Here is a 27,787-nt window from a genome sequence, read left to right as displayed (position 1 = left end):
AAGAGCTTTCCTTTTTTCTTTCTTTTTTTTACCAAAAACTGCAGTGTTGGTTGCTTTGTATTAAAATACTTTTTTACATTTACTTGCTGGAATTTTATCGGTAAGCGGTAAGTTGATGTCTTGATTGGGGGAGGGCGGGTGGAGGGGGGAATCTGTCCCTTCCAAACCGCATAAATTAATTTCCAATATTTTTAATGAAAAATTTAGCAAGTGAGCAACATAATGGTACCAACATATTGAGGTATTCTGTTCTGAATGAATTTGCAAAAGTTCACACCGCGTTTGAATGATTCTTATTGCAAGGTCCTCGTGAATGCACAGAAAGTGAGTTTCAGTGTGCAAACTTGCGCTGTATTCCTTCCCGGTGGCTGTGTGACCATGACAATGACTGTGAAGACAACTCAGATGAAGTAGACTGTGGTGAGTATGGCAGTTTGAATTTGTCCTTCCTTTGACTTTATGCAAATCTCTCTCTCTCTCTCTCTCTCCCCTCCCTCCCTCCCTCTCTCTCTCCCCCTCCGCCTCTCCCTCTCTCTCCCCCTCCCTCTTTCTCTCCCCCATCTCCCCCCTCTCTCCCCCTTCTCCCTCTCTCTCCCCCCACTCCGTCTCCCTCCCTCTCAACTAAACCAGCCACCTCATGGCTTTTAAAGAAAAAAATATATCAGTACTTATTTACTTTTCTTTTCAGAACTAAGGACCTGCCACCCAGGTTTTTTCCAGTGCAACAGTGGCCACTGTATTGGAGAACGATTCCGGTGTGACGGGAGTGCCGACTGCCTGGATTTCTCTGATGAATCTTCTTGTCGTGAGTTTTCAGATTTGTGGCAGAAACTTGATGCCGGTTCCTTACAATATCATGTCTTTTTCTTTTGTGAGGCGGGGGAAATAAACAACTACCTTTCTTTTCTATGTCAAGAAATACTGAATGCAGTCAGGATGAGTAGAAACGATAAAAACAGAATTCCAGCATCACTGTAGGACTCTTTCTCCCCTTGATCCCTAAAATCTGCTCTATATTCCTCAACTTTAAGGTTGCCGGAAACAAGAGAAATCAGATACAGGTAGTCCTTGAATCATGACCAAAGTTGAGACCAGAATTTCTGTGGTTAAGCAAGTTGTTGAGTGAGTCACGGCCAATTTTACCACTTTTTGCAGTTGCTAAGTTAATAACATTAACTACTGCAATGCTCTCTACATGGGGCTCCCCTTGAGGAGCACCCGGAGGCTCCAACTGGTGCAGAATGCGGCCGCGCGGGGGATTATGGGAGTGAGGGGGCGCTCCCATGTGACACCTCTCCTGCGTGAGCTGCATTGGCTTCCAGTGGTCTTCCAGGTGCGCTTCAAGGTGTTGGTCACCACCTTTAAAGTGCTCCATGGCATAGGACCTGGGTATTTGCGGGACCGCCTTCTGCCGCCGATAGCCTCCCACCGACCAGTACACTCCCACAGAGAGGGATTCCTCAGGGTGCCGTCAGCCAGGCAATGTCGGCTGGCGACCCCCAGGGGGAGGGCCTTCTCTGTGGCAGCTCCTGCCCTCTGGAACGATTTGCCCCCGGAGATACGAAGGATATCGGATCTCCGGGTCTTTCGCCGTGCCCTAAAAACTTTTCTTTTCCATCAAGCAGGACTGGCGTGACCCCCCCCCCTTTTTTTAGCTTTTTAAATTGTTAATGGGTTTTAGTTTGAATGTTTTAAATTTTGGGCCAAAGTCATATAATTCTTTTACAAAAATTATAAATTTTGCATTGGTATGTGTTTTAGTTCTGGCTGTGCACCGCCCTGAGTCCACTTGGAGAAGGGCGGGATATAAATTGAATAAATAAATAAATAGATAAATAAATAAATAAATAAATAAATAAACAAACAAACATGGGTGTTAAACGAATCTGGCTTCCCCTTCCCCATTGACTTTGCCTGTCGGAAGCCAGCTAGGAAAGTCGTAAATAGGGATCATGTGACCTTGGGCCACTGCAACCGTCATAAATGCATGCCAACTGCCTGAAGTTTGATCATGTGACCATCGCAATGCTACAATGGTTGTAAGTGCATGTACTAGTTTTAAGTCAGTTTTTCCAGTGCCGTTGTAAGTTTGAACGGTCACTAAATGAATGGTTGTAAGTCAAGGACTACCTGTACACACTTTATTCTGCCTGATTAGGTTTTTTAAAAAAACAACAAAATTCTATCCTGTTTCTACTCCATATTATATTTTTCTACACAATCTCAGTACAGCAGTGGTATCCAATCTTTTTGGTTCTGCTGACTGGCAGTGGCAACAGGCGGGGAGGCGATGGTTTCGCACACACACCTATTGCTTGTGCAAATGGACCTTCGTACGCTTGCCCACCAGTTCCTAACAACCGCAGTTCCCAACGGGCTGCAGACTGGTATCAGTCCATGGATCAGGGTTTGGGGACCTCCTGCAGTACAGTATAAAGCAATGTGTTTTGTTTTTTTAAAAAAAGATATCCCTTATTAAAGTTGTATGATGTTGCTATTACTAAACTCCTCTAAAAGCCAGGATCTAAGGGATATCTTCGTAATGGGGAAAATATCAATTTACTAGAACGTGACAAGGGGGGCTTTTGCACAGGTTCGCCTGGTGCGCCAGTTGCGCCCTTTCCTAGACAGGGATACCCTCCGTACAGTCACTCAAACTCTCATTATCTCGCGTTTGGATTACTGTAATGCCCTCTACATGGGGCTGCCCTTGGGTGCATTCGGAGGCTCCAGCTGGTCCAGAATGTGGCCGCGCAGGTTGTTACGGGAGCTTTTCGTTACTCCCGTGTAACACCTCTCTTGCATGAGCTGCACTAGCTGCCGGTGGCCTTTCGGATCTGCTTCAAGGTGCTGGCTCTTGCCTATAAAGCCCTACATGGCACGGGCCCAGGATACTTGCGGGACCACCTCCTACCGGCCTCCCACCGCCCAGTGTGGTCACATAGGGCTGCCCTCCTCCAGGTGCCATCGGCCAGACAGTGTCGGCTGGTTGCCCCCAGATTGAGGGCGTTCTCGGTGGCCACGCCGACCCTCTGGAATGAATTACCCACCGAGCTCTGGACAGCCCCTGATCTCCGTTCTTTCCGCAAAGATCTTAAGACCTGGCTTTTTACTCAAATCACCTGATCTGGTTGGGGTTTTTAGTTAACTGTGGGATTTTAAATTGGACTTTTAATGCTATTTAGTGATATTGTTTTTATTGTCATTTTATACTTGTGAGCCGCCCGAGTCCTTTGGGAGAAGGGCGGCATATAAATTAAATAATAATAATAATAATAATAATAATAATAATAATAATAATAATGATGATGATGATGATGATGATGATGATGATGTATGAAGAAAAAGATTAAGAAACTGCTTGCATAGTATTACAAGGGCCATGATATTAAAATTGAATGTCTTTTTATCAGCCACTCGCTATCCAAATGGTTCTTACTGCCCCCCTTCAATGTTTGAGTGCAAGAACCATGTCTGTATTCAGCCCTACTGGAAATGTGATGGTGATGACGACTGTGGAGATGGGACAGATGAAGAACTTCAGTTCTGCTGTAAGATTTGTTGTTGTTGCTTTTAAAGCCCACTCTGTAATCCATCTTTGGACCACCCGTCTTTGAAATGCCAGAAAATTGGAACTGAGAAATTGATTTTATATTTTATAAATGATAGCTTGGCAACTACATACTTAACTCCCCATATCCTAACCTCCTCTTGGATTCAAGATCAGCTTTTTCTATAACGCGGAGAGGGTGCTTTTTGAGAACACACAGATGCTTAGATCTAATTGATTTTGGCATATGCATTTGTATAGATAAGGGAATTGATGTATAATGCAGCAAATGAAATACAGAGAATACTAAGCATATTATAGAGATTCCTGAGCCTGAAGGGGAAGTTAGAAAATTAATCAGGGAGTTGGAAGTTTTTCAGGTCAACCTGAAAAGAATCTCAAAAAGCTTTTCTCAGATCTACTCACGAGAAACTCCGAGATCAACGTAGGAATGGTTATAAATTCAACTGTTTTCAGATAAAATCAATTTATATATAAATAAGGGGGCATAGGACTCTATCTGACAACAGGATAGCTCTCCAAAAACAGAACAGAGCAGAACTAAATTTGCAATGAGTGAAAAACAGTAAAAGAAAGATCGGCTTCAACGCTTCCTTCCAGGATCAGAGTGGAGCTGCTGTTGAGGGATTGGGAAAGAAATTCAGAAACCAGGTTCTGCAGGCTTTTCCTACCTGGTATTAACTAGAATTAATATTGACTATAGGTTAAGCGCAGATAATAAGATGGCATAACTCTAATGAGATAGGATTAGTGAGTCTCTGAATGTATACTTGTTCCTGATTATGGGTAATTTAAGCTACATGCTTGCACTAGTCCATCTCCTTAAATATATGAGTTCTACTAGTAGTTTAGCACTACCGTCTAACATTCAGGAAGTATTTTGAAACTGAGACCCATAAACAATATTTAAACTCTCGTGACCTCTCCGATTTCAGTGGACATTGTCTGTGAGCCCCCCCACCGCTTTCGTTGTGAGAATAATCGCTGCATCTACAGCCAGGAGTTGTGTAACCAGGAGGATGACTGTGGAGATGGAAGCGATGAGAAAGAAGAACATTGTAAGTTTATCCGTTTATCTGAATTACAGGAATGAATAGATTTAATTTGCTGCTTGTTGTCTTAATTTCGGGTGCTTGTACCTACATTGACCCTCTTAACTTTAGTTTGCAGAATAATAATTTACCAGTGATTACAAAGTTATGCAAAGTGTGCATGTCTTTTTTTTATGCAGGCAAAGAACCTACTCCCCAGCCTTGCACTCCTGAAGAATTTAAGTGTGGCAATGGAAATTGTATCCCACTGCATTATGTCTGTGATAATTATGACGATTGTGGAAACCATTTTGATGAGGTCGGCTGCAGTGAGTATTGTTGTGGTTGCATGGACAATATTATGGTGGGGTTTTTTTTCCCTTGCAGGATTTCTCATATGGGGTGAGGTGGGAACTTCATGTTTCAGGGCGATTGAAAATTGTGAGGAAATCCACTGAAGTAAAACAATCCCCAAAAGAGAAAATGCCCCCCATCTGATCTATCACACTGAAATATGATGCCTCTGTCCCTTTCTTAACTGCCCCCATTTCATTTATTTTGGTAACACCATTCCAGCAGTTGAAACTTGAATGCAGTTTGTTTGTTTTTTTAATCTCCGTGACACAACTTAAAACAGCATTCAGTAACCTGGTGCTCCCCAAATGTATTAGATTACATATCCCATAATCCTTTGGCCTGCCATTGGGGGATTTATGGATCCTGAAAACTAAAACATTGAGGAGGAACTGAGTTATGAAAGACTGCCTCAAATTATAGTGAACTATGCTCCCTCTACGTTAACCCCTTTATCCTTCCAGCTTATTTATTCAAAGCAAACTAGGAAGGAAAAAAATCTTTACCAGTGATTTTAAATATTTATTTTATTTTATTTATTTATTTGTCAAACATGTACAAGATAGCAGGTATAGGTATAAACATAAATGAAGTAAGTACAGATAAATGGGGACAGCAAGACAGGGACAGTAGGCACGCTGGTGCGCTTATGCATGCCTCCTTTATGGACCTCTTAGGAATGGGGTGAGGTCCAGACAGTTTGAGGTTGAAGCTGTGAAGGTTTGAGGCTGTAACAACGGAGTTGGGTAGAGCATTCCAGGCATTGACCACTCTGTTGCTGAAGTCGTATTTTCTGCAATCGAGTTTGGAACGGTTTACCTTGAGTTTGTATCAATTGTTTGCCCGTGTATTATTGTGTTTCTTTTAATCAATATAACTGAGTGTAACTAATGGGGAACAGCTAAAATATAGTCACAGCTGTGTATATGTAATTTAAGAAAAAAATCATATCTCCAACAGAAACAATAAAAGAGTGCTGTACTATATATCAAAGGTTTTTCTCCCATTGAGGTTAATAGAATGAACACCAACTTATTTTTTTAGAGCCTCAGATGTTTAAGACATAATAATAAAGCCCAGTTACCAGGAGTTGGTCTTATATTAGTGGGATGTTTTATAGTGGTTTTATGGATTTGACGTCTTTAAAAACTGCTGTGAGTGTTGGAGTTCGTGGTATTCTATAATCATGGTAAATAAAAACAGAAGAAAGGAGAAGAGTAAAAATACATTCTTGGAAAAAAAAGAGGAGTCAAAGTGATAGGACTCCTCATCAACACCAATTAGAAGTTCTCCATTAATTTTTTTTTGATGATGACAATTTAACCAAAGTTTCATTAAAATGCAGTTTGAATCTCCCTCTTCTTTTCAGCACCATCAGTATGAAGCAGCCTGGTATTATACATGAGTTAACTCTGAAATGGATCAGAACCTAGTGTTTTGAAAAGGATTCACTGTTAATTAATGGACGACTTCTTTGTAAAGCATAATTATGGGTGGTTCTTAAAATAGCCACAATTGTTTTCTGCCCCCGAAGTGCAACAATCACCCACAAAACTATTATCTTAGTAATAATGGTATTTTCAATCAAAGTTGCTTCATGATTTTTTTTTATTTCAAAGGTTAATTTCTTTAAGAATAGAAGAGGATAAAGCCAAAGGGAAATTGAGGAAAAATGCTATGAATTGTAATTCTTTTATCCTTACTGATCAAAACGTATGTCTCCCTCTCCAACTCTTTTTCTTTAAGATCCTGGAACAGACAGAACATGTGCTGAAAATATCTGTGAACACAATTGTACCGACCTAAATGAAGGAGGCTTTATATGTACCTGCAGGCCTGGATACCATCCCAGTGACCTGGATAGGAATACCTGTGATGGTAATTTTCATCTATACTTTGTTTTCTACCTTGGAAATGCTCAGCAACCTTGAGCCCTCAAAATATCAATATATTGTGCTTTTCCCTTCAAACTTATTTTATTCAGTTTTGTTTTTCTTTTTATAGTGCCAAATCCTAAGTCATAGTATATTTTAGATCATTGTTGGAAGTTGTTGCTCTGTTGTTGTTGTTATTATTATTCTTAAAAACGCACACACAAATTGAGATGATTATTGAAGGGCAGCTGGGGGAGAGATTCTGCTGGAAGGATGCTGTCAATGCAAACCTAATATCATTTGTCTGGCTTAGACTTAAAATGAAATCAAAGTGAGCAAAACATTGCAACTGTCAGAGTAGAAAATAGCATCTCAACCAAGGCATTATTTTCTGTTCTAAGCAAAAATGAAAACTCTATTTGTCATTGATTTCAGATGTCAACGAATGTGAAGTCTTCGGTTCTTGCCCACAGCTTTGTAAGAATTCCAAAGGAAGTTATGAATGCTTTTGTGCTGAGGGATTTCGATCAGTTGGGGATCAACAGGGAAGCCAATGTGCGGCCAATGGTAAGAGCAGCCAGGATTTCCCTGGAAATTATTTATTTTGTAGGGGTGGGCAGGGCTACAGCCAGCATGTCTTACAGGAGGGATACAGATCACAGAGCTGACCTGAGAGAGAAGATAACCACAGGTGCCAACCTTATTGGCTGGAGAGATCTTCTCCAGTCTTACTCAACCCAAGGCCAGTGGTCTCTATCCAAACTGTTATTTCCATTGAGGTGTTAAAGCTCAAGGTAGTACATTGGGCATTGATATACCCCTTCATTGAAAGGGAGAGATGTTCTGGTGAGAATATACAGTATCACAACAAAGGTCTTCATTAACAATCAAGATGGGACAATATCGAAGAGCTTCCAACAGGACTTTAACTACAGAGAGAAGATGTAGTCAAAGCTCTGTAACAGGAAATCAGATGGCTGCTGCTTGTGAAAGCTAATGCCCTAATAAAACATATTTGTCTTGTAAGCACTACAAGTCTCTGTGTTTAGTCTATTATATAAACTAACACAGTTCTTCTTCCAGCCATCTCTATTTAAAATAGGAATTCCTGGAAATTATTTTAGTCCAAGGCCAGGCTTCAAATCTCCATTATAAATACTGGAACATATTATATCCCTGTTTCTCAAACACTTATTCTCTTTACTGAGTGATAAGGGGGCATAGTGAAATAGAGGCCCATTTTAAAGTTGTTTATTAGGTGGCATAGGAATGTCCTGTTCAGAGAGACAAACACTTCACTGCATTTCAATTAAAACCTTCCAGAAGTTGTTTCATTACAACTGTCACCATCCTTCCCTATCAACCAGGCTAGCTGGGACATATTCAAGGTGTCAATCAACATCTGGCATGCCATTGATTTGACAATCCTAATTATAAAAATGTACTAACAAGCTTATCTACGGATAACAAGAAGGCTACAACGTGGTAAACATTTTAATACTAGAAAGAGTATTATCAAAAATAGCCTCTGAGTTTTATAGCTAATTGTGCTACATCTTATAACCAAAATGCTTTATAGAAAGTAAATTACAAGCAGATGCTTTAAAAATCCCTTTTGTGTTTTAATTGTTGAGTTCCAACAAAATAATGTTTTCTTCTTTCTTTTCTTTTCTTTTTTTAGGTAACCCACCAATCTTACTTCTGCCTGATAATGTCCGTATTCGGAGATACAACATGTCATCTGAGCAATATTCAGACTATATTGAAAACGAGGAACACATTCAAGCAGTAGACTATCATTGGGATCCTGAAGGAATTGGCCTAAGTATGTTTTAGATTTTTGGACATTAGAACAGGAGGCTCTTTTCAATGATGTAGCCATGGTGTGTGTGTGTGTGTGTGTATGTGTGTGTATGTGTGTGTGTTTCTTACTAGCAGAGAAATAACTTCTTCAGAATCTGTTTTCCATGGATTCATTAAATTATGGGCATGTAATATTTTAAGTTCCTTATCTATTAAGTAGACATGATTGTAGCTTGTAAGAACTTTGTGAAATGTAATATTATGAATCACTTTGCAAATTAGACTTAAATATTTATTATATTTTTATGCCACCCATCTCCTTCCCTTCCATCCACCCACCCATCCATCCATCCATCCATCCATCCATCCATCCATCCATCTATCTATCTATCTATCTATCTATCTATCTATCTATCTATCTATCTATCTATCTATCTATCTATCTATCTATCATCTTAAACTTACTCTAAGCTATATAATAAACTTGCTGCAGGAAGCAGAGAAGAATCATTGTCAGCATCTATCATTTCTGGTATAGCAATATATAATACCCGAATAAACCATTTAGTAGGGACTAATAAGGTCTCTTTTTTTCTCTTGCAAATGTCATTTATGAAGCCATGATTTTAGCATGGCTGTTTGGTTTAGATTTTGCTAAAGCAACATTAGGATAAAATATCAAAAAGTGGATTTGTAGTTATCTAGTAAGCTAACTCCCAGAGGACCAAATGCTAATCAAGAATTAGTGTATTAAAAATTAGGAAGTCTGACAGCCTAGTTATCCATTTATAAAGAGATGTTTTCCAGGTTGTTAATTTTTACAAGATGTCTGTTGAAATACTTGTTGTTCGAAGATAGAATACGTCTTTGAAGCAGTTCCAAGAGTTTCTGCATAAGGACACCAAATTTCTTAGCTTCAGCAATGCTGATCTTTGGTTCATATGGTTTTCAACCATGACCTGCCCTGCTGTACCCAACAGAAATGAGTGAATGATATACATACCCATTGCTACAGTTTAAGCCTGAAAGTATTTTGCAAATAGTCAGCAAGTTGGAGGCTTAACAAAAGGCATTGAGTTGGGTCAATTCTTCTTAGCCTGACAGAATTGGTGAACGGATTCAAAAATAATGTTAAGCTAGGTTTATTAAACTGTAATCCATTGAATAAATCATGCCGTATCAAAATTAAACCAATGTATGCATTTGCACAATGTGCGAACTGAGTTACTACATGCTTCTATCAATCCCATATTTGAAATGTTAGAAACCCAGCATTGTCCCACTAAGCAATGTTTTTTCCAGTGCAAATATAAAGAGAAGTCTCTGAACTCTTCTAGGTGTTGTATACTACAGCATTCTTGGACGTGGATCACAATTTGGTTCCATCAAACGTGCTTATATCCCCACATTTGAAAGCAGTGGAAATAATCCTGTGAAAGAAGTTGACCTGAACCTTAGATACTTGGTCAGTCCTGTTGGTTTAGCAGTGGATTGGGTTGGCAAGTAAGTGCAAAAGTTAGATAAAAGTGCTTCAGAAATACACACATACACACATCTTAGTTCAAAATTACTCAGTTATTTTTTTTTCCTGTACAAAATACTTATTGAATGCAAATTGGCATAATTTCTTGGGTCATGGATGAGGTGGGTAAACTTTTGCGGGTCTGTATTTGTTATTTTCATTGTTAAAAGTTATTAATTACTATTATTGCCTCTGAAGGCTGTCATGAACAAGCTAGTGATGCTATGATATAACAGGATCAGAATCTTTCTCTCTGGCCATTTTTCATGTTCAGCGGACATTTGAAGTGTCCTTATTTAATGGGCTTATTAAACTTATTAGAAAATAAGCACAGTTTTTCCTTTATTTTCAAGAAAACATTTCCAAGAAATTGTGCTGGCATAATCTGATGAAATTTTAGCAGTGCAGTTTTGGGGTTTCACAGCAGGGTAATGTTGTCGAATAGATTCTGATTTGAAAACTGCCTGATTCAAATATAAGATGAAATAACGTTAAATAGAAGAAAGATTAATAAATAAATATTTAGGAACCTAGTGTTAAACATCACTCAAAAGATAAACATTTTGTTTCTTAATTAGGCACCTTTATTGGACTGATTCTGGGACAAACAGAATAGAGGTGGCAAAACTTGATGGGAGATATCGGAAATGGTTAATCTATTCTCTGCTGGATCAGCCAGCAGCCATAGCAGTCAACCCTAAGCTTGGGTGAGTATTTTCAACCCAGAAGCATTTCGGTGCTTCTGACTTGAGTGCAAAATAATAATAATAATAATAATTGTAACAATAAGCAATATGGAATAATGCATTTCTTACCATTTCGGGTCAAGATTTCTTTCTCTTTCTTCTGTTCTAGATAGCTTTGAAAATGTGTAACAAATAATTGATAGTTGCTTGTTTGGCTTTTTTAGGTTAATGTATTGGACTGATTGGGGAAGGCAGCCAAAAATCGAAAGTGCCTGGATGGATGGACAGCAGAGGAATACACTGGTTTCTGAAGACCTTGGCTGGCCAACTGGCCTTTCTATTGATTATTTGAACAGTGACAGGATCTACTGGAGTGACGAGAAGGAAAATCTAATTGAATCTATGAAGTTTGATGGAACAGATAGAAAGACTGTTTTACATGGAGGTATGTAGCATCCGGCCGAATTTAACTGACTGCAAAAAAGCTGAGCAAATCAGACTTGGGTAATGTGATGGTATGTGAGAATGACCTTGGGAGATAGGAAGAAGAGCTGCAGAGTAGACACTGGTAAAAAAAAAAAGAGAGAGAGAGAGACAGTCTAGCAATGTGGAAATGGGGAATATCTCAGAACTGACACACACATATTTTGAAAACTACACGGGCATATCCATAAAATCACCAAAACCTGAATTCAAACATCTTCTAATTTATTAAAGTTATCAGGGATTGAACTGATTTTTCAAAATATTTCATATTTAAAACATATGGAGACTGTTCAAAGGAAATTTTTATGGTGACTAATGGCAGAAGATTTGATATCGTTCTGAGGATTAATAGAATCATTCATTAAGTTCAAATAGCAAAGTCAGCATGAGTAACATATCATCTCCATCTTAAGCAAAGATGATTTATGAAATAAACTCTGACATGTATTTAAACAAGCTTTTAATTCTTGTGAAATTCCACAGAAGATTTGAGATATTTCAATTTCCAGAATCTGTTAATATCCACTAATGCAAATGCACAGAAAAATGCTAAGAGAACAATGCTATTGTTTCTGCAATAATACTTAGAATAACAGCATTGCTGGTCTTTGCTGTTAACTTATCTCTTTTACTTAACCCCAAAGTCAGCAGCCCATATAGCCTTGATGTGTTTGAAGGCCATCTGTATTGGACATCGAAAGAGAGAGGAGAAGTCTGGAAAAAAGACAAGTTTGGAAATGGAGAAAAAGTCAAACTGTTGACCATAAACCCATGGCTCACTCAAGTGCGGATCTATCACCAACACAGATGCAACCAGTCAGGTAATGACCTCTCTTTGATGTATGAATTGTTGTTATACCCAAATAAATGTGATACACTTAAAGAAATGAATCATCATTTGCTAATGAGCGAATCTCTCCATACTTGATATCAACGACAGCTTGAAACTGGAGTTGGTGGAGGCCTTCAGCGACTTGATATTAACTGGATTCCTCAATTCATTTTTATAATTGTGGTTTGCTAAGCCATGCCTGGCTGACTTTACACAGCCATAAATTGACAAAACCACATTGTGGCTTAGAGAGGTGTATGAATCTAGACTCTGACATCACTGTACATAGTTTACTTTGTCTCTTTGAAATACATTAAAAGGGTAGGAGGATGCATTTGACAGAACAAAAACTTGGCTTCTCCTAACTCTCTTTCCAAATCTCAGGAAACTATGGACCAAATCACAAATCCAAGCAAGGTGATGTGAAATTCAAACCTTTTTGTTTCCTGCCTCTATCAGTCTCTCTCCATCTACACAGGCTTTGCTGTGACCAATGGGATCAGAGATAGTTTTTAAAGACAGGCATGTTTTTTCCATCTTGTGGAATATAGGAGTTTCTCCCCTCACCCCCCACCACTCAGGTTACTTCTGAGGAGCATTTGGCATACACAATTTCTTACACAGTTTCTTACTTTATCCATGTCAGTGTCTCTTATTGCAGTCATTATGAAAAAGGCTAAAAGGAAGAAAGAAATTGGGTATCTCAGATCATACAAGGAGCTGCTTATGAGCCAGAGAGGAAGGGTGTTACGTTTGTTTTATGACTGCTATATGCCCTTCGCTTATCATATTTTTCTTGCACAGACAGGAATGAGATCATTTCTTGCCTTCACCCTCATCATAGCAATAAATGGTCTATGTCCTTGCCTTTTGATGCTTTGTAGGGCAAGGCAGATTCACTTAGGAGGTAGGAATTGGAATGTGTGTTAAAATATCTGGTAATTAATCTTGAGTTAAATAAAATAGAAAATGAAGTAAGAGTCAACGTTGCTCACAGGACTAGAAATGATCTCATGCCACTAATTTAGTGCAGACCTGGTGATGCTCACTTATCTCACTTGGGAATATTTGGCATGAATGTCTGCTTCCTCATCTTTTTTTTTAAAGCTTTGTCCCAATGGGAAGCTTTGGGTTTTGTAATTTCCCATAATCTGACTGTCAGGTTTCGATGTCATCTCAAATAAATTGCACTGACATTTGTCTGGGGAAGTATTTTTAATGATATTTAGCAAAGTTCTTTTTTCGCCCTCAGTCATGTGCACTTGGGTTAAAATAGTAAAAGCACCAATGCAGAAGTAATACAAATTTAATAATCTCTAAAACTGAAAAAGGAAGGAGAGAGGAACCAGGGAGAAAAAGAAAAGGGGAAAGGGAATACAATGCCAAGGAACGTTTCTGAACTAAATTCAGGAGACCAAGGAGCATTGTGTCTGTTCTGAGTTTATCTTGCTCCTCCCATGTTTCCAATCTGATTGGCATATTGAGTCTTTACGAAAGGCATTCTGATCACTCTTCTGTTGTCTCTGCAGTATCCAATCCATGCAAAAATGTCTGCAGCCACCTCTGCTTGTTGAGACCGGGGGGATATACTTGTGCTTGTCCACAAGGGGCTAGTTTTGTGGAAGGCAGCTCAGAAGAATGTGACGCAGGTAAGGAGAGTTACTGGACATGTATGTTCCTTTTTCAGAAGAGACAGCGTGTTAACTGAGTAAAATCTGATGCACATAGAGAACCAAGGTAATGAGTAAACAGCATTTTAGTTTCAAGAACAAGGGAGTTGCATCTTAGACTATACTTTCAAATAAGGAACTCTCTGCAGTCCAAAAGGCAGGAGATCGGATAGAAAATTATTACTCCAAATATTTTCCATTGCAACAATTTTCTTTTTAGAACTATCCCCCCCCCCCGGGAACTTTCAGAAACACAATGATCCCTTATACTGTATCTGCCCAGATATACATTTATATAATATAAGTGCTGTTTCCTAGCATTCTAAGTGAGAAAAACATAATCCCAAAAATATATTGGATATATAATCCCTAAAATATATTGGACATAGTTTTTTTTTTTTTTAAATGTTCTACCTTTACTTTTATCCAAGTAGTAACAATAATGGAAGTGTCCTCCCATATTTGTACTTCAGTCGACTCGTTTTTCTTAGAAGCTGCTCAGTGAGATCTTGCCTTATCAAGAGATATTAAATGTGGCCTCCTAGCGAACAAAGAACTATTCACTACTAACAGTGTAGTGCTTATAACTAAAACAGCAACATGCATTTCTCCCAGTTACTTCTGCCTCCATTCCTTGGTGTGAACATTCTCAGAGTATATACCTTCTCATAAATATGAGGTTAGCCAAGATACTGCTATATTAATAATGCAATGTATATGTTAACCATTGTGTAAAATTGCATATTTAGAGTTAAGAGGATATTTCTCATGAAATCTGGAGAACATTTCACTTCTTATTTTAATCACTTTCTGTCATGTGCTATAAAATTCCTTTAAGCATTTCCATGGTGTTTTCTGACTGATACATCGCACTAATTGTTGTATATATATATTTTTGGTACACGTATCAGAAGAGTAATTCTTCAAAAGAAAACTTTTACACATAGCAGTGATCAAATAGTTTATTTAGTTCTGATGACTTACTGATCTATTTTGTTTGTATGCTGGCAGAAGATGTTCTTGAAGTAAGTCTTCTTTTAAATAAATACTTTTTTAAAAAAAATGGAATTAAACATGGCAGTCTTTTGTTGTCAGAATGAAAGAAATATAGCTTGTCTCCCCAGCACATTGTAAATATGCTCTGAAAAGGCGAGGGGCATGTTAGGGAAGTGAAGCTGTGGACAGCCAAGGGAAGGGAGATTGACAGAAATCACTTTCTTACACACAAGCCTTTCTACCAATGGAAGCCGTTTGAAGATACATCCCTTGGGTATGCTATTTTCACCAGCTGAAGAAAAGAGTGGATTCAAGGCTATTTGTTGGTTAGTTTTACCATTGGCTGACCTCAAATATTGCTGTTTTGTTATTATATTTTACTGATAGGCATGTAGCAAGGTAGAAATACGTTTTTTGTAAGATATTGTTTACTCTTCTGAACCTCACATAAGAGAAAGTGGCATATAATCATCATGAACAGAAAATAGAATCTTGGATTAGGCAAAAAAAAAATCCTGATTCTTCAGACATATTGGCAGTGGATAAATCATCACGGTTTACAGGATTGTATAATGCATGTCATCCCAAAGATGCTTTTTCAAGAGGCAACTGGACTTTCTGTTTTTTCTTTGAAGACGTTTCACTTCTCATCCCAGAAGCTTCTTCAGCTCTGACAGGATGGTGGGGAATGGAAGGATTTATATTCCTTGCAGACAGCTGGTCATTTACAATCTTTTAGTGAATTGTTAAGGCCAGCTGGTGGTTTTATCTGTGTCATCAGGGTCACCAGAGTGGTGCAAATGGGTATGGAGCCTTCTTGGAACTGTTGAAAGGACTGTGTTGTAGACTTGTGATAGATGACATCGTATATCTATCAGTCAGAGCTGAAGAAGCTTCTTGGATGAGAAGCGAAACATCTTCAAAGAAAAACCAGAAAGTCCAGTTGCCTCTTGAAAAAGCACCTTTGGGACCACCATGACCTGGATGACTGAGAATCTCCATAGATATATAATGCATGTCTTTCATTTTTCATAGCTATTGAATCTCCACCAACAATGCCCCCGGCCTGCAGGTGTATGTATGGCGGAACATGCTATTTGGATGAAAGCGAGCTTCCTAAATGCAAGTATGTCTTTACGGATGGACCAAGAAAGACTTAACGAGCCAAATAACATGCGCGGATGGCATTGTCTGTGTGGTTGGCAGGGGGAGGCAGAATGATGAAAGCAGCGTTGTGATGTCATGATGCAAGCATGACTTCTTTTGGACATGCATTGTGGCACTGTGTGTATCACCCAAAGCACTGGCATTTAGGGCACAATAGCATTTAAACTTATATACCACTTTACAGTGCTTTACAATCCTCTATAAGCGGTTTTACAGAGTCAGCATATTGCCCCCAACAATCTGGGTTCTCGGAAGGATGGAAGGCTGAGCCAACCTTGAGCTGGTGAGACTCGAACTGCCAGTCTGTTGGCAGCCGGCAGGCAGCAGAAGTACTGCACTCTAACCACTGCGCTACCGTGGCTCAAAGAGCAGAAAGAGGATGTTCCTTCTGCCAAGGGAGACCAAGAAAAGATCTTTGGAAACTGAACATCAGCTTGTTCTTTGGTGGCAGAAGCTGCTGGGATACACAATTCAGGGGCTTGGGGCTATTTGTGTGCCCCTAGTAATCACACACACTATGCTTGATGGGTTTGATATTCTTTGCCTGGTTTAGCTAATCACACTTTCTAACTTCAGAGACATTCTCCAAACTTCATGTTGCCGATGGCCTCTTGTCATTCCAAACTATATATATAGCAAGGATTAAAGCAGAAGACGGAAAATGCAGTGTTGTAGCTTTATGAAAAACAAAATCAGACGTAGCCAAATAGTAAGAGGGAAAATGGTTCAGAGGTGGCAGATGGTCTCTGTTTTGTTTTTTTGTTTGGATTGCGTGTGATGATTTTTGTACTTATTTTTCTACTTTTGTCCTCGCTCGATTCTTTGTATTTTGTTGTTTTGATGCTATTCTTATTGTCGCGCGCTATATAAATGTGTTACAGGCCATCAGTTCTTTTGTGCACTGAATGTCTGTAAGAACTGTCAAGAAAAGGAAAGCACTTAAAGAGCAGTTTATGTACACCAGCCACATCTGCAACAGATGTGTGGCATTCTGAAGGGGATCTCATAAAACGTAAACATAAAAATCTTCCTTAAGATGCCCTTCTGAGAGGCTAGGCCCTAGTCTCATGGATGAAGCTTTATGCCTGTGTTCTTATTCACACACTGCCTGATCACACACTGCTGAAGGGCCTGGCCACTGCATTTATTTATGCCTTGCCATTTTAAAATCACTCCTTCATAACAGAAGCCTTATGCTGCTATGTTCCTTTATAGGTTTGTACCACTTCAAATTAGGAGGAGGGAGGAAAATCGAACACTTGCCGTATCTAAAATATCTGCATAGTAAAATAAGAAAGAGCTTGTTCTAAATATATTTAGCATGGCTGCATTCTAACATGCACCCGTCTCCACCCTGGTAAAATGATATAAATCAAAGCAAAGTCTCTTCCAAGTTCACTCAGTGATTTCACAACAGATATCTATCTTGTTTTCTGAAAAGTTAGTTTTGCCTTTGCCACCTTCATGGAGTCAAACCTAGTCCACAGCCTTGGAATTTCCTGCTGATCTCCCATCCGAGTATTAATCAGGTCCAACCTTGCTTAGCTTTTCAAGATTAATCCATTTTAGCTAAGGGCAGTGAAATAGTATTGCTCAGGAAGGGACAGCCCACATCAATGGAACTTTCGTTCATCTGTTACATTTTTAAATACATCATTCTTAAAGGCATCTGGAGTGATGAATTGGCAGGTCCTAACACAAATCAAGAACGGTTCCCAAATATGGGGATTGGAAATCCAATGCTTTAAAAAAAAAAAAAAATCCAGAAGAGCTAAAAGCAATTTACTCAGATTTAAAGAAAACCTAGACAACCAAAGCATTTTTACCTTCAGCGGAACCTGTAGGGGGCACTGGGGCTCTATTGAAATCAAATCCCCTTTATTATTATTTTTTAAAACCAAATGCCATCAATTGTGACTCAGCATTCCAACATGCTCATTTCCAAAGAAATAGCAAGCTGTTTTGTGGCTCGATGTCTGTATTTGTGGGTCTGTGCTTTCAACATATAATTACCAAGATATTGCTTTTTTTAAAAAAAAAAAAATCACACCACCTTTCTTTTTTTAAATAAATAAATAAATAAATCTTCCTAGGATCGTTAATAAATACAACCAACTTTTCTACTGTCAGTTCCAGTTAAGCATCTTGCTTTCATTTACCAGGTGCTCCTTGGGCTACACTGGAAATTACTGCGAAGTGGGCTTGTCAAGAGGAATTCCTCCTGGGACAAGTAAGCTTTGAAATGTGTTTTCCTGCTAAGCCATCACTCAGTGGCCTGGAACCTTTTAAATAAGTTTCTAAGTAGCTACTGAAGCAACTCTGAGTTTCAGCTCCAGCTTCCCTATTATTCACTTACGCTTTTTAAATTTTCTTTTCTAATAGCAGCGGTGGCTGCCTTATTGACGGTCATTCTGATCATCATCATTGGCGCACTGGGCGTGGGTGCCTTTTTCAATTACAGAAGGACAGGATCCCTGCTACCTGCCCTTCCCAAACTTCCGAGGTAGGTATCGCTCGGAATGATCAGATGGATCAGGTCTCAGGGAAAAGTATTTCCCAAAGCCCTTGGGATTCCTGTAGGATTACCATATTTTTCAGAGTATTAGACACAAAAGAGGAATGTTGGTGCGTCTTATACACTTGAATACAGCCAATTTTGGCCTCCCGAAGCCCTGCCCCACTTGTTCCGATTTTGCGAAAAACAGGGTCGTTTTTCACAAAAACGGGGATGTTTTTGCCCTCTCCCAGTCCCCAGGAGCACTCTGCAAGCCTCCCAAACCCTCTATGCACCCCATTTTTTTCAAAAAGGGGCCCATTGTTTGTCCGTTTTTCACAAAAACGGGGGTGTTTTTGCCCTCCTCCAGCCCCCAGGAGCACTCTGCAGGCCTCCCAAACCCTGTATGCACCTCATTTTTCGCTTGCAGGGTACTCCTGGGGGCTGGGGGAGGGCAAAAACACCCCCGTTTTTGCGAAAAACAGGTCTGTTTTTGCAAAAAAAAGGGGCGCACAGAGGGTTTGGGAGGCCTGCAGAGTGCTCCTGAGGGCCAGGGAGGGCAAAAACTTTTTTTTTCTTACTTACTTCTTCGAAAACTTGGTGTGTCTTATATACCATTGTGTCTTATAGTCCGAAAAATAAGATAAGTGTGACTCATGATTATTTCTTTGGTCAGCAAGAAAAGCTTTCATGCTTTGTCTAACACACGCGCATTCTCTCTCTCTCTCTCTCTCTCTCTCTCTCTCTCTCTCTCTCTCTCTCTCTCTCTCTCTCTCTCTCTCCCTCCCTCCCTCCCTCCCTCCCTCCCTCCCTCTCTCTCTCTCTCTCTCATACTCTCTTTTCCCTTTCAAATGCTTTGCGGTGCAATCCAGTACATACTAATTCAGAAGAAAGCCCCACAATATTCAGGTCAAAGTACATACGAGTTGAAATTAGTTGTTCTTCTAAAGTACGGGTGGATAACATGGAATCCCGCAGTTGTGATTGACAACTTTGTGACCAGTGGTGAAGGAGGGCGGGGGGAGGATGAAGGTAGTAATCCAAGAAAATCCAGAGAGTCACTTGTTCCCCACTCTTGTAGCAAAGGAGAGTACACCCTATTACGAGTTGTGGTCTTTTCTTTTGTGAACCGTAAACTCACAACACATACTCTTGCTTAAGAGATGCTTGCTTGAATTGCTCTTACTGAAGTCTTCATCAAAAACGGTTCTTCTTTAGAGTATTTTGGGCTCTCCTATTTATTTCTTTAATCTAGCACAGTCTTATTTGTCTTGTCATTTCTATTCCAACTTGCTTGTGGAAGGGACAGTATATTAAATATATAATACATAATATAATAATATGATATCTTAACAATATATGTTAAAGCTTGCATTAAAATGTCTTCCTTCTGTTAAAAATAAATTTATCTTTGAAGTTTAAGTAGTCTTGTAAAATCCACGGAAAATGGCAATGGAGTAACTTTCCGACCTGGGGCTGATGTGTCAATGGACATTAATGTAGCTGGTTTTGGAGCTGAATCTTCTATTGACAGAGCAATGCAAATGGTAAGACTATTTTTTTTTTAAAAAAAAAATCTTCTTTAAATGAAGCTCTCTTAAATCTTGCCTCTTAGGAGGTGAGAGCCCCCATAAAAGCTCGCTTTCTAATAAATGGTTTTCCAACTAGCCATCTAACATGGCAGCATTTTGTGAGAGTGCTTATAATGTGCCTCAAAATTCTAAGTGTGTAATTTTTGCCATCTGCCAAAGAAACTCGAAGATCATTGGGCTGCAGTACTGTTTTTCCAATGCAAGGGGGACCCAAACCAACTCAAAATTTTGATCACACCCATATGGCTTCATGCCTTGTGGTCTCCCGCTTTTCTTTCCTTGCTATTTAAAGAAGAAATATCAGTCTTAACTCAGTCCTGCCAACCTTCAGAACAAGGGCTTGGTCTTGGTAGTGGCAACACTAATTCCTCTTTGGTCTTCCTCATTAGAGTTATTAACATTGTTTCAGTTACCATGACATCTCATCTTTAAATGATAACTTGGATCTCCTTGCCAATATAAGGCATTTAGTTTCCCAAGTCCACCAGAGGTTGGATGTGCACCCTGTGCTATTTACTGTCTAGTTCAGACGTGTCAAACATGCGGCCTGCAGGCCGGATGTGGGCCGTAATAGGCCGCAGAGTTGGCCTTCAGGGCCATCCTGGAGACAGTGAGGACTGGTCCCTGCTGCCCCGGGCCCAGCCACACCCACTTAGTCAGCTGCAATGACCAGGCCATGCCCCCCCCCCAAGGGCAAACAAACTCCTGATGTGGCTCATGACGGGATCGAGTTTGATACTCTTGGCTAGTTGGTTCCTCATTGAGCAAAAAAGAAGGTCATAATGTAAAACAACATTTAACTCCCTTGCCCATCTCTATACACCTACCGGTAATATAACCCTTTCTCTGCCATGAGACCTAAACAGTTTTACATTTCTGGTTCATTTGCCAATTACTTCGAAGTCTGGTGAGGTACCTATTGAAGTGAAATTGTTTTGGCTCTTTTATTGCCAATGATTTGTTTTTATAAGACCTTGCTCCCTCCAGCAAGGTATGGTTCTGTGGCTGAGGAAGAAAAACATTTATTTATTTTTCCTAACAAATGATTTATGGAACCGTCAGTTTGCAGTTACACAGGAGCAGTGATTTGATTTGATAATCTTGCCTAATTTTATTTAATAATGGCAAAGTGCCTGCTACACTGAGTATATGCCAAAAGAACCTATCATTAAAAAAAAGAAAGCTGAAAGTTTAATCCATGTAAGATTAATATTTGCATTCCTCTTGCCCGCAGTATTTCCTTTTCTGTGTATTTTATTATGCGTTGCATTAAAAAATTACAAATTAGTCAAACTTTAATCTATATAGCTATTGTTTTCAGAATGAGAACTTTGCTTTGGAAACTGGGAAGCAGCCAATTACATTTGAGAATCCTATGTACGCAACAAAAGACACCAGAGGTGACGATGTGATCGTAGCATCTCCAACAAAAGTAAGAAGTGGATTTTTTTTAAATTCCACCCCCTCCAGCCCTACGCTAGTATCCATTTACATGTCATCTCCCCAATCCCTTTTCAAGTAAAGAGCCTGTAGTACAGTGGACTAAAGCACACTGTTATTAACATCTGCTGCTTGCAATTACTGCAAGTTCAAATCTCACCAGGCTCAAGGTTGACTCAGCCTCTCATCCTTTCAAGGTAGGTGAAATGAGGACCCAGATTGTGGGGGCAATAAGCTGACTTTGTATAAATATACAAAAGTATGAAGGCTATTGCTTAACACATTGTAAGCCGCCCTGAGTCTCCGGAGAAGGGCGGCATATAAATTAAAGCAAAAAAAAAAAAAAAAAGTATTCTGTAGTTGGCCTGTTCTTCAGTCCTGTCAAAACTATCTTTGACAACAGGTAACTGCTTCCAGTAGTGAAGGAAACGAAAACTTTGAGAATCCAGTATACGCCACACCTGTATCTGCTGATACAGCTCAGCCTTCTGCAAGTACAGAAACGATTCAGGTAACAGAAAGTGATGGTACAAGGTGTGGCAGAATCGAATGGGGGAAGAATGGGGGATGCATTGTGGAATGGGAGGAGGGAGTTACGATAGCACTGAAAAAAGTGACTTCTTAGGATTTTTTTTTCCACATTTATGACCATTACAGCATGATCCCCATGGTCACGTGATCAAAATTCAGACACTTGGCAACTGACTCATATTTATGACGGTTGCAGTGTCCCGGGGTCATGTGATCAACTTTTGCGACCTTCTGACAAGCAAAGTCAATGGGGAAGGCAGATTCACTTAACAAGTGTGGCAAGAAAAGTCATAAAATTCACTTAATAACTATCTTGCTTAACAGCAAATTGTGGCAAGAAAGTTCATAAAATGGGGCAAAACTCACTTAACAAATGTCTCACTTAGCAACAGAACCTTTGGGCTCAGTTGTGGTCATAAATCAAGGACTACCTGTAGTTTCCTCAGATGAAAGATTTTGTATCTTACTATGTCCATATCAAGAATATGCACATTTCCAAGTGATGAATATCATTTCAATACATGGTGTAATTTTTTTTTTAACATATAGAGAAACAAAGGTGCTCCGTCTTAAATACATGCATCTTTTTGGTCTGATTATTTCTCCCTATATCCTTTCTTGCCCTCTGGGTTTCACAATACTGAGCCAGATCTTACTCAAAACAGCTAAGGATAAGAATGAATAATTTCCTTGTCTTCCCAGAAAAAAGAAAAAAAAAGAAATTTTAAAGAATCCGTTGCAAATTACTGATTCATCAGCAGTACCAAATCAATTATTAATTTCACACGATTTTTTTAAAAAAAAATATTTCAGGAATCAAAATGGAGCTTCTTTAAAAGAAAAATGAAACAAAGTACTAACTTTGAAAATCCCATCTATTCAGAGGTAAGATCGTATACTTTCAAATTCCTACTTAGCAAAATAATATTAATGTTTAAATTGTTGACGCCTCACAATATTCTGTCCTTGATAACGAGAAATGTCATTGAGCAATGTATACAAAAGTGAAATAAGAAAAGGAGAGGGTTTTTTTTTCCTTTTCCCCATATTCTTTCTTCCTGTGCTGCAAGTTTCTCTGTTCGTTGTTGTTGTTGTTGTTTTTGAAGAAAATGAGAGAAGAATTCCCTAAGGCCTACTCCTGGAATTGGTGTCATTTTCCTTCTATTCCAGGAACATCTCTCTCTCTCTCTCTATCTTTTGTCTTGTCCTCTATTAGAGCAGGGGGACATATTACATTTAATTCTGAAAATAAAAGCTGCTGTTATGGCCAGAATTGCCATGCACATGGTACATTTTTATTTAGTTGGCTATACCATTCCCCAGGTCCCAAATTGGCCAGAATAATCAGTTCTGCATTATTGAGCAGAATATGGAATATTGCAAGCATGAGACTTAACACAGGGATTTAATTCTATCTAATGTATGAAAGGAGAACTAGTTTGTTTTTCTAGTTAAGGCACTTGAACAAGAGCAGGGAGACCCGAGTTCTAGTCCTGAATTAGGCAACTGGGTGACTTTGAACCAGTCACTGTTTGTCAACCAAGGAAGAAGGCAACAGGAAACCACTTCCAAAAATATTGCCTAGAAAACTCCATGAACTTAGTCATCAGGAGCCAAGTTTGACTCAAAGGCAAAAATAGAAAAATTGTTATTTATTATAGATGCTTTTTGTTGATATTTACAGAGAATTATTCATAGAGCTCTGTATGATCAGTTTTTTCCCCCAGAGGTCTAAGTTTTGGTGGTAAACCTATGGACTCAAAAGTCTTTCCTGATATTGGTCAAGTGAGATCTCTCGGGCCTTGTCTAGCTGCTTTTTATATAATTGGAGTTTTGTAACATTCAGCAAATTATTTTGCTTACCGGGAATAGAGATGTCAATGTTCCTGTTACCTCCTTAGCAGCCTAGATTCTTCCTATCAGTTCTGATATTCAGCTTTCCCACTGACCCCATTTCCCCCCCCCCGAAGTCCCTTTGTTTGCAACATTTTTATCACAATGGTGTGCCTTCTGCAGAAATTCCCCACTCATTCTTCATTCGTGCTCTAAAATGTTTACATTACGTTTACGTTACATCTGTAGATGTTAAAGTAATAATAATAATAATAATAATAATAATAATAATAATAATAATAATAATAATGGTTGAATATCTCTACACGCAGAAATTAAAATGAATTGAATGCAATAACTGCACAAACACAAGCAAGTATTGTGTGGCTGACTGACCACATTACAAAGCGTAATAAACACTGATAGCTCTACTCTATTTCTTTATATAATATTTCAGATGGAGAAAGAACAGCAAGGAGAAGCTGAAAGTGCCCCTTCCTCCTCTCCATCACTGCCTCAGAAGATTATTTTGAAAAGAGACTCACCATTAGCCTATTCAGCGACTGAAGATTCATTTAAAGACACTGTCAATCTAGTTAAAGAGGATTCTATTGTATAACCGATTCAGTTAGGGAATCTCTAGACACAACCATTTGCACATATGTTTTTTTGTAAACAGAAGGAAGAAAAATGGTTCATATTTCTGTGAGGAAATATTTTTAGCCTTAGATGGAAACGTGTCAAAACCATGCCTCATTGTTCTCTTCTTTTTCTTTTCTTTTTTTTTTTTTTACACACGCTAATGCTTATTTTTATGAGTAATTATCACAGTGTACTATATGTATATCTTTGCACTGACACTCTGAAAGTAATGTTATAAATATGCTGTACATTTGTAAATTTCTAAAAGATTATCAGGTTGTTGATGTCGATGTTCTAAAATCGTATCACTAGGGATAAATCCTCTATATAATATAATTATACTAAACAATATAGAGGAGAGCATAGTGACCATCTACTGAATTGCCAAGACTTTTGGAACTATATTTATAGGCAGACTCTGCTAAATATGCACTGGTGTTACTGTGCATCTCTCCTCTGTTTTATATGAAAACAAATGGCCCTCTTTTTATATCATATAGAAGATGATAGCTAATTGTTCCAAGGAACAAAACAAAACAGAATGGCACAAACTTTATTTTGTATTAAACGTTTGCCTTTTGATTGGAGAACCTCCTGATTATCAGTGAAATAATTCCATTCTAGAGTGAAGTCTGTGGAAGTCTTTCACATTTTATTAAACCAATAGTAACCAGCTATCCAAAACACTTGATTAAAAGAACTGTTTTAGGAGGCATCATTTAATCCCTTTGTGGAAAATCTGTGCGCCACTGCAGGAATATTTAACCTGCTGTTTTGTTGTATATTCCTGGTCTAACTATTAATGTAGAAGTCCAGGCTAATAAATTTATAATGTATGAGACTTCTGCTCTTTGAATATATATTAATTTTCAAAGTGAAATGCTATCCCTGTTTTTATGTTTTTGTTGCCTTGATGGGTACTGTGATTAGAAAAAGAAAACTGGAATATGCTGCTGCTGAATAAATCTAAAGTATTTTATCATTTCCTGACTTTTTCTTAATTTGATTAGAATCAGGACTCCTGGGACATCCTGGGACCTGGTAGGAACTAGACTCTGGCAAGTAAATGATGCTTCGGGCCTTGAATTCAAAGGACTTGAATTCAAAGGACTTTTTAAACTCTTCTCTGAAATCATACAATAATACTGGTCCAAGTTGCTTTTCTCTCTTCTCTATTCACTCTATAATGGGAAGTAACACCTTTACAAAGGATAGAGAAACAATGGACAATGAGATCTCTGGCTTCCTGTCTGACAAACTATACAGGTTATCAGAGCATGAGAAAGAATATAGCGCTGTAGCTCAGAAGCTGTAAAGTGGCCTGTGGAAAAATGTAAAACATCACAGCATAACAGCACTGTGGTAAAACTACATAGGTAAAGGTTAAAGGTTCCCCTTGCGCATATGTGCTAGTCGTTTCTAACTCTAGGGGGTGGTGCTCATCTCCGTTTCAAAGCCGGAGAGCCAGCGCTGTCCAAAGACGTCTCTGTGGTCATGTGACCGGCATGACTAAGCACCAAAGGTGCACAGAACGCTGTTACCTTCCCACCAAAGGTGGTCCCTATTTTTCTACTTGCATTTTTTACGTGCTTTTGAACTGCTAGGTTGGCAGAAGCTGGGACAAGTAACGGGAGCTATCATGTTTGGGACATGATAGCAGTGTTCCAATATCTCAGGGGTTGCCACAAAGAAGAGGGAGTCAAACTATTCTTCAAAGCACCTGAGGGTAGAACAAGAAGCAATGGGTGGATTCGAACCGCTGAACTGCTGACCTTTTGGTCGACAAGCTCAACATCTTAGCCACTGAGCCACTACGTCCCTTCTGCATATAACATACAAACCGGTAAATACCGATTTAAAAAAAAAATAAAAGCAAAGATAAAAATCATTGAAATTGGAGTTGGCGGTTAGCCAAAGAACATATTTTAAACGGATGTGCTTAACAAATTCAATATTTTTTTTTTAATTTGATTTATATGCCGCCCTTCTCCGGAGACTCAGGGCGGCTTACAATGCGTTAAGCAATAGCCTTCATTCTTTTGTATATTTTATACAAAGTCAGCTTATTGCCCCCACAAACTGGGTCCTCATTTAACCTACCTTAGAAAGGATGGAAGGCTGAGTCAACCTTGAGCCTTGGAGAGATTCGAACCAGCAGAAATTGCAGGCAGCTGTGTTAATGACAGGGTGCACTAAACCACTGTACTATCAAGGCTCTTACTCGGTAAATTTTTATTTGCTAAATAAATTTTTAGTAGCTGGGATTCAAATGATTGAAAATTAATTACGAAAAGAAATTAAAGGAAGGGAAAGAAATTAAAACTAGTTGTCATTCACTAGGTTGTCTTTCTGCCCTTGCAAAGCACCTTTTTTTTTTTACCACCACATCCATGTATTACATCAGATTTTGGATGTTCTCACTGAATGAGGTTGGATTTTGGAGCCTCAGAAATAAATCTTAATAAATGACACCGCTTAAATTTGATTTATCTTTCGATTTACAATATGCAGCCAAATGTTTCCTGGCTGATAGTGATTTTTTTTTTAAGGAACACATTTTGTTTCAATTTTGAATTGGCACCAAGGCTGAAATTCATACGTTCTTGGGACACCAAAGAGAAGTTTGAAAGAAGATAAAAGGCATCATGTGGCAACCTGCTGAATTTGTTTTCTAGTTCCTGGCTGTTCCTTGCTGCTGTTACACAACCTTCCATTTCAGTGCCAATCAAAATAGAAAAAAAACCAAATCTGCCTGCAAAAATAACTCCTGGTCATGAAATCACAGAGCAGCTTCATCATATCAAGCATCGTATAGTTTAAAGGCAGAGCTACGTGACGATGTCATAAAAATCAAATGATGGCCAATGTATTTCTTTCGCACTGAATAGATTTTCTAACGTTGCTATGTTCACTTGCAAATAGGAAACAGAACAGAACAGAACAGAACAGAATAGAATAGAATAACAGAGTTGGAAGGAACTTTGGAGGTCTTCTAGTCCAACCCCCTGCCCAGGCAGGAAACCTGCCTGGGCAGACAAATGGTTATCCAACATCTTCTTAAAAACTTCCAGTGTTGGGGCATTCACAATTTCTGGAGGCAAGTTCTTCCACTGATTAATTGTTCTGACTGTCAGGAAATTTCTCCTTAGTTCTAAGCTGCTTCTCTCCTTGATTAGTTTCCACCCATTGCTTCTTGTTCTACCCTCAGGTGCTTTGAAGAATAGTTTGACTCTCTCTTCTTTGTGGCAACCCCTGAGATATTG

The 27,787-nt window shown here is 38.9% G+C and overlaps 1 protein-coding gene across 2 annotated transcripts in view; it reads left to right on the top strand.

Annotated features, from left to right (window-relative positions):
- Positions 1–25,506, top strand: part of LRP2 (LDL receptor related protein 2) — a 144,895-nt gene extending 119,389 nt beyond the window's left edge. Inside the window, exons 59-79 of one of the 2 annotated variants that reach the window (XM_034426960.3) lie at positions 304–420; positions 689–805; positions 3,414–3,551; positions 4,507–4,629; positions 4,803–4,931; positions 6,703–6,834; positions 7,266–7,397; positions 8,512–8,655; positions 9,971–10,136; positions 10,734–10,862; positions 11,066–11,286; positions 11,972–12,148; positions 13,689–13,808; positions 15,861–15,951; positions 18,155–18,222; positions 18,378–18,495; positions 19,904–20,033; positions 21,400–21,510; positions 21,922–22,029; positions 22,863–22,934; positions 24,340–25,506. In XM_034426960.3, the coding sequence (XP_034282851.2) occupies positions 304–420; positions 689–805; positions 3,414–3,551; positions 4,507–4,629; positions 4,803–4,931; positions 6,703–6,834; positions 7,266–7,397; positions 8,512–8,655; positions 9,971–10,136; positions 10,734–10,862; positions 11,066–11,286; positions 11,972–12,148; positions 13,689–13,808; positions 15,861–15,951; positions 18,155–18,222; positions 18,378–18,495; positions 19,904–20,033; positions 21,400–21,510; positions 21,922–22,029; positions 22,863–22,934; positions 24,340–24,501 (2,705 nt within the window). In that variant the 3' untranslated portion in view covers positions 24,502–25,506. Of the gene's footprint in view, positions 1–303; positions 421–688; positions 806–3,413; positions 3,552–4,506; positions 4,630–4,802; positions 4,932–6,702; positions 6,835–7,265; positions 7,398–8,511; positions 8,656–9,970; positions 10,137–10,733; positions 10,863–11,065; positions 11,287–11,971; positions 12,149–13,688; positions 13,809–15,860; positions 15,952–18,154; positions 18,223–18,374; positions 18,496–19,903; positions 20,034–21,399; positions 21,511–21,921; positions 22,030–22,862; positions 22,935–24,339 lie in introns of both variants that reach the window. The other variant, XM_034426953.3, reaches the window with a different exon arrangement.
- The last annotated feature ends 2,281 nt before the right edge of the window (positions 25,507–27,787 follow it).

Source organism: Pantherophis guttatus, chromosome 1, assembly GCF_059756535.1.
Source record: "Pantherophis guttatus breed Tessera chromosome 1, ASM5975653v1, whole genome shotgun sequence".
NCBI classification, from domain to species: domain Eukaryota; kingdom Metazoa; phylum Chordata; class Lepidosauria; order Squamata; family Colubridae; genus Pantherophis; species Pantherophis guttatus.
Note: the sequence above shows the minus strand (reverse complement) of the source record. Positions and strands in the feature narration are given on the sequence as shown.